Source organism: Primulina huaijiensis, chromosome 2 (assembly GCF_012295235.1).
Source record: "Primulina huaijiensis isolate GDHJ02 chromosome 2, ASM1229523v2, whole genome shotgun sequence".
NCBI lineage: Eukaryota > Viridiplantae > Streptophyta > Magnoliopsida > Lamiales > Gesneriaceae > Primulina > Primulina huaijiensis.
Genome location: NC_133307.1, coordinates 7,895,324 through 7,908,299, shown reverse-complemented (window position 1 = coordinate 7,908,299; position 12,976 = coordinate 7,895,324). Strand labels below are relative to the sequence as shown.

General features: G+C 35.9%; 1 protein-coding gene across 1 annotated transcript; it reads left to right on the top strand.

The window, feature by feature from the left end:
- Positions 1-4,902: 4,902 nt before the first annotated feature.
- LOC140991853 (uncharacterized mitochondrial protein AtMg00820-like) lies at positions 4,903-5,232 on the top strand. Its single transcript, XM_073462016.1, has one exon. The coding sequence runs from the start codon at positions 4,903-4,905 to the stop codon at positions 5,230-5,232; it is 330 nt and encodes a 109-aa protein (XP_073318117.1).
- Positions 5,233-12,976: the final 7,744 nt, after the last annotated feature.

The following is a 12,976-nucleotide window of genomic DNA, read 5'->3' as shown; positions in this document are numbered from 1 at the left end:
TCTGCAGAAAATATCTGTGAAGGAGTTAGCTGAACTTTTCTTTTTGTTGCTCCAGTTTTTGGCATCACATTTTTGCTTTCTTAATAGTGTTTTAATGTTGTTGGTTATTTTAAAAAGCATTTTATTTTCTTAACGTGTTGAGAAAATTTATTTTTGATTAAGATCACTAGTATTGGTTTTTGTGTAAACTCATTGTTTTTCTAGTGATTATTTTTTGCCATGAGGCACCGCACAAGTATTTATACATGTGCAAAATTTAGTCTGGCTTATCTATTTAATTAAAGTTTATTTGTGTTATAAAATTTTACATTCCGCTGCATGTTGTCTGAAATATTGTAACATTTTACACAAAACTTAATTTTGATGAAACACAAATTTATTGTCACGTTTGATTTTACTCGATTAACTGTTAGACAAAATAGGACTCAATCCTAACAATGGGTTACCCACCGAGCTACAAAAGCTATAAGTTGTTGATATGGAGACTAATGAGTGGTTTATTTTGTATGATCTCAATTTTCTACACGTCCAAACGCAGCGGAAGTTTTAAAATTTTTATTTTATTTTGACAATCAAAATACATTTGATTTTAGACACTCGTATGGTTTATATAATCAAACATTCATAGGGCGTTAGAAATTATACCTTTGTGAATTAAATCACTTGGCTCCAACTAATCCGTTCCAACTAATCCGGTATAAACGGATTAGCTCTTGATGAATTCCTACGAACTTTCTTCGATTCTCCTTTCTTCAATCCTTGAATCAGGTCCACGACTGGATTACTTGTTCTTCTTCTAAATTGCACTAGAAAATTAGAAGATATTTTTCGTTGGAGATTAAAATTAAAAGCGACACAAAACTCCTAAAATTCTAGAAGTGGTGGCCGAAATTTTGAGAGGAGATGAGAGATGGTTTTTCGAAATTTTGAGACTAGTGGTGGCTAGGTTTTTAGGTCTTCCCTTTAAATAAAACCTACATGGCCCTATTACCATAATATAATAATTGGGCCTATTTAATTAATATTAATGGGCTTGATTAATTAATTGAACTAGTTCAACTAGTTTAATTAATTAATCAAAGTCCATTAAAACTTTAATTTAATTATTTAGTATTGGACTTGTACTCCTACAAGCCCATTAAACATACTTCTCACTATATTTAATTTAATATTTAATAAACTCAACTTTTGAGTTTAATAAATTAAATACATTATAAATTCAACATTTGAATTTAATATTATAAATTCAACTCCTTGAATTTATCACCTCCAAAATTTAATATTTAATAATCTCAACTTTTAAGTTTAATAAATTAAATTCTCAAATTTTATAAATTCAACTCCTTGAATTTATTATCTCCAATTTTATAAATTTATAAATTCAACTTCTTGAATTTACTATCTCATAAATTCAACTCCTTGAATTTATTTTCTCAAAATTTAATTATCATAAACTTAACTCCTTGAATTTACTATATCATAATAAAAATTCAACTCCTTAAATTTATTCTCTCAACAGGAACAAATGATCCAGTACTTGTGTGACCCTCAATGATTCAGGGATACAGCTAGCCGTGGGTTCACAACTCCTTGTGATTCAGAATAACATTTATTCTTATTCGGGCTTACCCTAGTTAGCCCCATTCTTTTCATCAACACCTTGATCAAGAATGTCAGAACTCATTTCTGATTCCACCCATCGGATCATGGTAAGAGCGTCTAGTAGCATCGCCCCATGATCCCTTAGGTATCACTGATAGTGCCTGCAAGAACCAGTTGATTATGATTAACGTACCGTACGGTCCCTTCATCTCATATATCCAGATCGAATCTGCAACCATTGGTTCATCGAGGGTTGCATATTAATTCGATAACTATGTGACACATATAATATAGGCATAACATGTACTATTTGGAAAACTCCTTCTCCAACGTACATCTCATACTCTGGCCAGAGATTCCATGCACTATTATTATTTCAGATCACATAGGATATCCACACCCGCAGGTGAGCGGTGAATCCCCGACTACAATGCACTAGCTCCTATATGTGTCGCAACTATACCCAACCCGCCACCTAATGACTCTCCTGTAGCCGGTAAACGAGTCAAAGCACAGCCCCAGCATATAGAGCCTCAGTGTTGTCCCGGGTCGTAAGGATTAATGGTGTACAATCATAACCACGGGCTTATCCTCTCGATGAATGATAACCACTTGGAAAGTCCGAGGGAGGGTTGTTCGGTATAATCATCATATGAATACCCATCTGCATGTTTGGACATCTCTATGCCCTTACCAAGAAACGCAGTACACAACATCACAGATGCTAGTCTCAAGCTCAAGCGACCTTTATCCCTGTTTTAGGCGGCTGAATCGACTAGGAACGAATTTAAAATATGCAGTGTTTACAAATGAGTTTCAACATCGAATTACGATTCATTTGTATTAAAGCATAATCAAGGACTTTATCTATGCTGCTTTCATGGGTATACAGATAAAGTATAACAAAACCATTAAAAATTAAATTATATTAAAATAAAGATTGTTTATTACAACTGAGTCAATAAAATCCCTAGCCAACAGTTGGCTTACAGGGCATCTATTCTAACATATTTCACGGGATGTCATTTTTCATGAATATTCATTTCCTTTCAAAGACACTCCATCCTCTCATGCTTCTCCTGATATTTTTTCTGATAATGCCATACTAGTTCATGACTCTCCAATAATCTTTCCCAATATCTTGCAAAAGCACACTAGATCCAATCGTCCCGTTCATATTCCACACCATCTCCACGACTATCACTGCTTTACCGTTACATCCACTCTTTCTTGACCAACAACACATTCTTTGTATACTTATGACTTTCCCCTTATTTTTCTTCCCTTATCAACAATATATCCTCCGTCCTTGAACCAGAACACTACTCTCAAGATGTTGTGTAAGGACCGTGTATCGTATTATCATAAATCTTATGTTGATTATGGATAATGCATGAAATTATCATGTGATTACGTATATGATGTATATCATGACAATGGAAATGAGAAAATATGTGGTGATAATGAAAGATTGTATTAGAAATTTATTTGTGTTTGAAAAGTATGCTGAACTGCAATACAAAAATGACACATGTTACGGTTTATGGCATAATCATCTGAGTATTAGTCCAAATGGGATGAGATTAATTCCATTGGAAAGCTAATACATAGTACTAAAACTTTCATGTTTTGAGTTTTGTCTAAATCCATTTAGAAATATGGGCAAAATCATCCCGAAGTGTATCGTGTGCGTTGCAGTTCTTGCACTGACACATTTTGTAGGAATGAGCATAACTCTCGCATCCGATATCCAAATTGAGTGAGGTATACTGGCAAATGAAAGCCAAGACATAGAGCTACGACTTTCATGTTTACCACGTTTGCAAATTCGGAACCTAAATAGCGTTTCGGACAGAGCAAGGCGCGTACTCGCGCAGAACTGCGCGCGTGGGCAGAACTATCCGCGCATATGCGCGAGTTCGGTCGCGCATATGCGCGAGTACCTCTGTAGGACACGATATAAGGGTGCTAAGGATGAGTTTGTTGATAAGAATCCTTCCATTTTCTCTGAAGCTTCGAAGGGAAATGTTGGAATTCGAATTCTAACAGTCGAATCTACCTCGAAACGTTATCCAAACACGGAACAAATTATATATTCGGAATCCTCGCGTCGAGAGCTTCCTTCTGAGGTAAGATTCTTTTGGTTTCAGCAGCTCTAAATATTAAAGTGCTGGAATAACATGTATTTGAAGTTGATTTCAATATATGCGATAGAATAACCGACAAGAAACTCGTATTCGAAGTCGGAATTGAATTATGTTATGATTTCAATTTGATATGAAATTTCAAAGTTTCAAAAAATATTTGAAACTTATATTGTTGATTTTGAATGATTTTATTGAATGAAATAAATATGTTATTGATGTAGATAGATTATTATACCGAAATCTTCGAGCTACATCAATTGGAAACGAAGAATTGAGGTATGTTGCGACCGGGTAACATACGACAGGTATCTGTATTATATGATATATGTTTGATTGATTGGATTGAGAATACATGTCTATATTCTTTATTTGTTGAGTTTATGTGGCATACATGACATGCACGTTGAGCTATGATCCTTGGATACCCTGATATGATTTGATTTGATTCTGGGGTTTGCGAACACAATGCTATGTTTGGTATTAAATGACCCTTAAAGCATACATTTGTGGCCCTGATGATTGGATATGAGATTTGGGATTTGATGGCGCTTCGTCGACACTATCATACGAGTATCCCTTATTGAGGCCGGTGTGCCAGCTCGAGCATTGATTTGATAGCGATTCGATTGACTCTGACATGTGCTCAGTGGATGGACATTTGACATGATACCTCCACGACATACATGCATTGCATATCATATATCATTGTTTAGATATCTGTGGTATATATTGTGGTTGCTTCAGACTGAGCTTTGCTCACCCCAGATGGGGCTGTTGTTGTCTTTGTATGTTGACAATGACAGGTACTCTAGGATATCAGGAGACCGGAGAGGGTGCTTCTGGAGGGAGTCATAGTCTGATTTGAAGTTTAGTGGTTGTTTTCCAGTATATATGTATATGTATCTATATACCGGGGTATGTCCCGAGGATATGATTTGTTGTTGTATGAGTTATTTTGATTATGTGTGGGCATGTTTTATGTTGTGAGATGAAATACTATTTTTAGTATTCAAATAGCATATTTTGGGCTCATTGTAAAGAAATTTTAAACTCGTTTTTCCGCTGTGATTAATTAACCCTAATCAAATTGTGTTGTAATAACGATTAGGAGCTAAGGGCCCCACATGTTGTCTTTCCTGCGTGGAGACAAGCAATGGTTGATGAACTCGGTGCCTTAGAAGCCAATAACACTTGGTCAATTGTCTCCTTTCCTCACGACAAATCAGTTATTGCCTGTCGTTGGGTATATAAAGCCAAGTTCTTCGCCAATGGTTTTCTGCAGCGATACAAGGAGCGTTTAGTGGCTAAAAGGTACACACAACAGGAAGGCATTGACTACCTTGAAAAATTTTCTCTGGTGGCAAAACTTGTGACTGTTAAAGTCTTGTTGGCTTTGGATGATGCCCGAGGTTGGTTATTAATCCATCTTGATGTTAATAATGCTTTCCTCCAAGGTGATCTCTCGGATGAATTCTACATGTAACTGCCCCAAAGGTATTGCAGAGAGGGGAAGATTCTGTTGGGACATCGAATTCTTGCACTCAAGACGCAGCGAAATTTTAAAATTTTGCATCTCGACATTCAAGACGTTACTTGAGCGTCGTGTATTTAAAAATCTTTTCATTGGGTGTTAGATTTCATACTTGCGTGTATAAAATGTTGGACTCCAAACTATTCCGGTTTTTAAGCGGATATAACCCTTCTTCTAAATCCATACGAACAGAACTTCGAAGTTGATCGTTTAATTAGGTCCATGATCAGAAGCCATGTTCTTCGCTTGGATTGCACTAAAAATCGCAAGCGATTTGTGCATTGAGACTGTGGCCTCAAAATTTCAAAAATTCCGAAATTTCTTCTCAAAATTACTTGATATGGCTGAGACACGGGTTTTAAAAAGTGGGTATCTTTTGTGAATTTTGTGCTTATGTCGGTGTCGATTTTAGATCCCTTACAGTGTATATATAGAGTGAGACTCCTTCCACAAGGACTAGTCCTTGCGCTACTAAAACTCCATAATTTCATTAATTTTAAATTCTTATATTATTAATATATAATGTGTTTATTAACCTTTAGTAATACATGACATATTAATACCATATATATGCTTATATTTATATCACCATATAAAATACATATATGTATACGTACAATAATTAAATTAAATAACCATTATTTAATTTATAAAATTAACTTTTAGTTAATTTAATTTTAGACTCCTCTAGAACATTTATGAGAATTTATGCATGTTAGTTCTCACCACTACTAGACAATCATTTAATTAGTAAATTCTCAATTCACTAAATAAATGATTCTGAACTCATTAAAATCACGTTCAACAATTTGAGAGCGCCGATGTATCAAGGATACAAGTGTCGTTTATATAATGAAAATTGAAAATTTCGAAGATCAAAATTTTCACTTACAATATTGGGCGACTGCTAGTTTAGTGAACTCCTTCACAAAACAGGCAGCTCTCCTTCCTTAATTAGCAATTATGCTAACTTCCATTTCTTCCATCTTATGGAATCAGCTTATAAACTCTTTTATAAGCTTCATGTTTGATCTCTATCAAACTATAGTCGTCAAATTTCAACTCCTTGAAATTTGACTATCTCAACGGGAACACAGAATCTGATACTTGTGTGACCCTTAATGGTTCAGGGATACAGTTGTCCGTGGATTCACATCTCCATGTGATTCAGAATAAAATTTATTCTTATTGGGCTTACTCTAGTTAACCCCATTCTTTTCATCAACACCTTGATCAAGAATGTCAAAAGTCATTTCTGATTGCACCCATCGGATCATGTAAGAGCGTCTAGTAGCATCACCCCATGATCCCCTAGGTATCACTGATAGTGCCTGCAAGAGCCTTTAGTCATGGTTAGCGTACAGTACGGTCCTTTCAACATATATATTCTAATCGAATCTACAACCATTGGTATATCGAGAGTTGCATATAAATTCGATAACGATGTGATTTATCTTTGAGTAATAGTGTCATGATATGCGCAACTGAGTAAACACCTTTCGAAACTGCACATGTCTTACTCTGGACAGAGATCATTTGACTATTAACTCATCAGACCAAAACAGTGAATTCTCGACTACAATACAATTGCTTCTACGTATTTCGAAACTACACCTAATCTCGCCACCTGATGACCCTCAATGGAGTCGGTAAATAGATCAAAATGCATGCTAGTACGTATAGCCTCTACATTGTCCCAGATCAAAAGACTAATGTTGTACAACCATAACTGCGGACTATTCCACTTGATAAGCGAAAACTACTTGCACAGTCCGAGAGAGGATTGTTCAGTGCATCATATGTCACTTGCACAGTCCGAGAGAGGGTTGTTCAGTGCATCATCATATGATCACCCATCCGTGTGAATGGACATCTCTATGCCCTTGCCAATGAACATGGAATTTATATCATAGATGCTAGTCTCGAGCTTAAGAGATCTTTATCCTTGTTTCAGGCGGTTCATTCGACTGGGAACTAGTTTAGAATATACGGTACACTTTCTAATGAGTTTCGTGATCTTACGTTGCGAGGCAGACCTCATGGTACCCATTGTATGACCTCATGGTATCTATTGTATATTCAAGGACTTTATCTATGCAACTTGCATGGGTATACAGATAAAGTATAATTTCATAATCGAATAAAATTGTAAAATATTATTAAAATAAAGATTGTTTAACATTATAGTCAATAAATGTCCGAGCCACAAGTTTTCTTATCCGGCACCTAATCTAACAATATCTCACTTGCCCTATAGCCAACTACCCGTAGATCTTAGACTCATTGCTTCGCGATGCTTCTCAAAAAATGGTCCTGACAGGGGCTTCGTCAGGGGATCAGCAACGTTGTTTATGGAGGCGACTCTATCTAACGATATGTCTCCATTTTCCCACAATTTTCGGGATTATGCAGAACTTCCTCAATATAAGTTTGTATCGCTGATGAGACCTCGGTTCCTTCGCTTGTGCAACGGCACCGATGTTGTCACAGTAGACCGGGACTGGATCAACTATTTGAGGAATGACACCCAACTCTTGGATGAAATTCCTCATCCAAACACCCTCCTTTGCTGTAGCCTATGCAGCTATGTATTCACCCTCAATGGTTGAATCCGCTGTGGTATCTTGCTTGGAACTCTTCCAAGGGACAACACCACAATTGAGTTTGAATACAAATCCAGATGTCGATTTAGAATCATCCACATCTGATTGGAAGCTACAATCAGTGTAGTCTTCCAATTTTAGTTTTCCACTCCTTTATACCAATAACAAAATAATAGTTCTTCTCAAGTACTTAAGAATGTCCTTCACTACTTTCCAATGCAGTGGACCGGGATTCGACTGAAATCTACTTGCAACACTCAGTGAAAATGCAACATCAGGTCAAGTAGATATCATACCATACATAATACTTCCTATAGCAGACGCACATGGAATGCGGCTAATAGTTTCTATCTCTTCATCCGTCTTATGGCACATTGACTTGGATAGAGTCACATAATCAAACATTGGGAGATATCATCTCTTGGACTCTGTAGAGAATCTCCTTAGTGGGGTATCGATATATGTGGATTGGATGAGCCCTAGCATCCTCTTTTATCTATCCCTAAAGATCTGTATTCTTAAACATATGATGCTTCACACATATCCTTCATGGAAAACTTACCAGCTAACCATACTTTAGTTGACTGTAACATCCCTACATCATTCCAAATGAGTAGTATGTCATTAACATAAAGCACCATGAATATTACTGCACTCCCACTAACCTTTTTTTACACAAAGGGTTCCTCGAGATTCTTGACAAAATTAAACTCTTTGATAGTGCTGTCAAATCTGATGTTCTAGCTCCTTGATGCCTGTTTGAGTCTATAAATAGATCTCTAAAATTTGCATACTTTATGCTCACTTCTTACTTATGTGAATCTTTCAGGTTGAGACATGTAAATCTCTTCCTTAATGTCTTCATTAAGGAACGCTGTCTTCACATCCATCCGTCATATTTCATAGTCATACCATGCTGCTATGACTAGCAGTGTCCTAATGGACTTGAATATCATGACTAGAGAAAACGATTTTCTCATAGTCAATAACTTAGTATATCATTTTGCCACAAATCTAGCTTTGAAGGTCACCACCTTCCCATCCTCTCCAAGTTTCCTTTTGTAAATCCATTTGAATCATAGGGGAACAATTCCCTCAGGTGGATCTACTAAGAACCATGCTTGGTTTGAATACATGGAGTCCATCTCGGATTGCATGGCTTCAAGTCATTTAGATGAATCAGCATCAGACAATGCTTCCTTGAAATTTCTTGGATCACATCCAGGAATTGGCTCACCTTGGCCCTCTTCAAGAAGCAGACTCATCCTATTATGCGGCCTTGAGATTCTTTTGGATCTCCTAGGAGCTTGTGTTTCTTTGATTGGTTGTTGGGGTGTGGGTTCTATTACTCGTGTAGTGGGTGGTTCTCGAATCTCATCGAGTTCTATCATCCGATTTTTTCTATCTAATAGAAACTCTTTCTCTGATAAGGTGGCATTCCTTGAAACAAACACATTTGTTTCAGTGGGATAATAGAAATAATATCCAATAGAGTTCTTTGGATATCCCACAAAGTAACACAAATTGGCTCTACTATTCAATTTTTCTCCCACTGCCTGCTTCACGTAAGCAGGACATCCTCATATTCTTAAGTAAGAATATTTTGGTAGCTTTCCCATCCATATCTCATATGGAGTTTTTTCAACTGCCTTTGTACGGACTTGATTCAACAACGTAGTCGCTATTTTAAGCGCAAATCCCCAAAAAGATTACGGCAATTCAGTGAATCCCTTCATAGATTGGACCATGTCCATAAATATCCTATTACAACATTCTGACACTCCATGCAACTAGGGTGAGGTAGGCGGAATCCACTGTGAGAGAATTTCATTCTCTTTAAGGTAGTCTTGAAACTCGGTACTAAAGTATTCTACACCTCAATCTGATCGAAGTGTTTTAATACTTTTCCATACCTATTTCTCTACTTCTAATCTGAACTCTTTGAGCCTTTCAAAGACTTCAGACTTGTATTTCATCAAATACACATACTCATACCTCGGGTGGTCATCAGTATAGGAAATGAAGGGATTGGTCATGTTTCTTGCTAACATTTAGCGGGCCATACACATCTGTATAAATCAAATCCAATATATCATGTGCATGTTCCACTTTCCCTAGGAAACGGCTTTGTTAATTTTTCTTTCAGACAGGACTCTCATGTCTCTAGGGAGTTTATGTGTGAGAGTCAAACATGCCATCTCCCAATAGCTTGTGCAGCCTTCTTTGTTAAATATGTAATAGCCTAGCGTGCTACAAGTATGTTTCATTTAGACTATCTTGTTTTATTTTGTTTGTTTATGAAATCGTCTTGTAGTGAAATAAACATGTTCTGACTTATCGGGCTTTATGAGTCCTTTAAATGTCCTTTGGAGTTTACCTCTTACTGGGTTTATTTTTCTTGTAAAGTGCATAACATTTTTTTCCCTTACCTTGTGGGCCATTTTTCGTCCCTGACAAAGAAGCCCACTAGAAAACAACATTTTCATGCTTTATGGTGGCCTTATAAGTCATAATCGTATTGACTAGCTCTCCAAGGCTATCATCTATCTTATTCAAATTGAAGTTCACCATAAACCCGTCAAATGAGAAAGAAAATGACAACAAATTGATGTCATAAAGTAACTCGTTAGGAATCACCTATTCAAGGCCCACCACCTTCTCAATAAGCCCAATCATATGTACACCACGCTCATGGGCTAGAGCCCCATCTTGGATGTGTGTAGTCATGAGTTCCTTGAAAGTGGTGTGCATCATTGTACGGGTTAAATGTACCATGCAACTCTTGCATGTGCATTCGAATTTCAGCATCATTCAACATTTCCTCAAATTGTCTCTACAGTTCATTTGACGATGAATCGAGCATATTACACTTTAGCTTGCTTACTATGGCCCCACCATCTTGCATGCTTTGTCAGTTCAGCAAGACTGACATTAGCGTGTATGCTATTTTTTCTCCTAATTTTGAACAATTTTCCCAGCCAATCTTGAAAATTAGTGTTTGGTTAGCTTGTTTTAATAACAGAAATAGATTACGTGAAGAGATGCAAACGGGAAAATCTTTCCAGCGTCTGATGAAAACGGGAAAATCCAATTTCTTTAGTGAGTACACAAGGCTCAATTACGAAATTATGATCCTGAATATTATCAGCCAATCATAATTTCAATAAGATAGAGTCCAATTGCAACTCCTTGCAACCCTTACTAATTTTGCCTCACGTTTGAGGAGGGTCCAATAATATGATCCTCTTTCTCTTCATGTGTCGAGTCCGACCCATCAATGTCGAATCTTAATAGACAGTCGCCATGAGATCCTCCAATAATATGAGCTGAATTCATGGGAGTTCCACGTAGTTCACATCAAATATGTCAGTGGAAGTGAGATCTTTCCAGCGTCCAGGCCTTCCCAATAATATGAGCTAGACACCAACCGCAGCTAGCGATCATCATGCAACCACCGTTGATGGAAAGCAAAGAATTATCAAATTTTATTTTAATTATCCTTTTAATAGGCTTGATTTAAATTTTGGATCTCATCCAAACTGAGGGATTTTAATTTTAAAATTTTGTCTCATCATTAATTTTAAAACGCATGCCATGTTTGTTTGTATGATTGCCGAATTTATGCAACTCTTGTTATTATATTAATAGTAACATTCATACTGATTATTTATAACAAATCACGTACATCATAAATAATAAAAGATTATCGATAACCAAGAGCTAATTGATCCGTACGAGCTATATACGGATGCATGTCCGTAACCTAGGTAAACGCAGAGATGCAAATACAACATAACATAAGATTTCAATATTTTACATGTCTTCGATCTTCAAAACTCCTTGCGAAGATCGGGTCCACCGTTATCAAATCTTGATCTCCCACTAATTCTAATATTTACATTAAATATTCATGGCACATTGGGATACAAATTTATGGGGTTGGAACGGATCATAAACCAAGTCTAGTTTTAATTATCAAATAATTAAAATTATAATATGTAAAATATGCTAACAGACACTAGCACATTGGTCTTGGCTCTCAATCATCTTTTTACCATATAATATCATATATTATATTAATCCAAAAATATTACATATTATCAAAAAATCGTGTATCTCGTAAATTATCACTAACCGTCATAATTATCAAATTAAATAAACACTTATATTTAACTTCAAATAATTAATTTTCTTGTAAAACACATTTTATCATAAATAATTAAAATCTTATTTCAATTATTTATTTTGTAAGAAATTAATTTTTATCAATAATTTTACAACTCATATTGTATCATCTGCACACAACACACCTATCACACACAAACTAGGTAAATCTATTTGGAACACAACTAATGAAAAGTAAGTTCGACTGATCCAAGTTTGGGTTCCTAAAGAACTAATCAGTTCATGACCCTAATAGATTTGGGTACCAAATTTATTTCTATTTAATATTTGTGATTGCAGGTTACAGGAAAACTGACCAAAAACTCAGTCTGGTACTTAGACAGTGGATGTTCAAGACACATGATTGGAGATGCAGAAATGATATCACAACTGGTCAAATACTCAGGTCCCAAAATCAGCTTTGGAGATGCCTCTCAAGGTAGAACCATGCGTAAGAGTAAGCTTATCCATAGTAACATTATTATTGATGATGTCTTACTTGTTGGCAATTTAAAATATAATTAGATTAGCTACAGTCAATTATGTGATCATAATCATACATTTGAATTTAGTAAACACATTTATACTATTAAGAATACAACTTGTGACATCATTATGACAAATAATATATGTGGTAACACATATAAAGTGAGTTGGAGTAATCAACCTAATGAACCATTCTGCTCTGTAGCTTCATATCAATCTCAGAACTGGTTATGGCACAAAAAGTTGAACCACCTAAATTTCAAAACCGTTGCACAACTGAGCAACTACGAACTGGTAACTGTTCTGTTAAAGATTGAGTTTTCAAAAGATAAAATTTGTTCAGCTTGTCGATTTGGGAAGCAAGTAAGATCATCTTTGAAATACAAAGGAAGTAAATCTTCAACCTGATGCTTAGAACTGATGCATATGGACTTGTTTGGTNC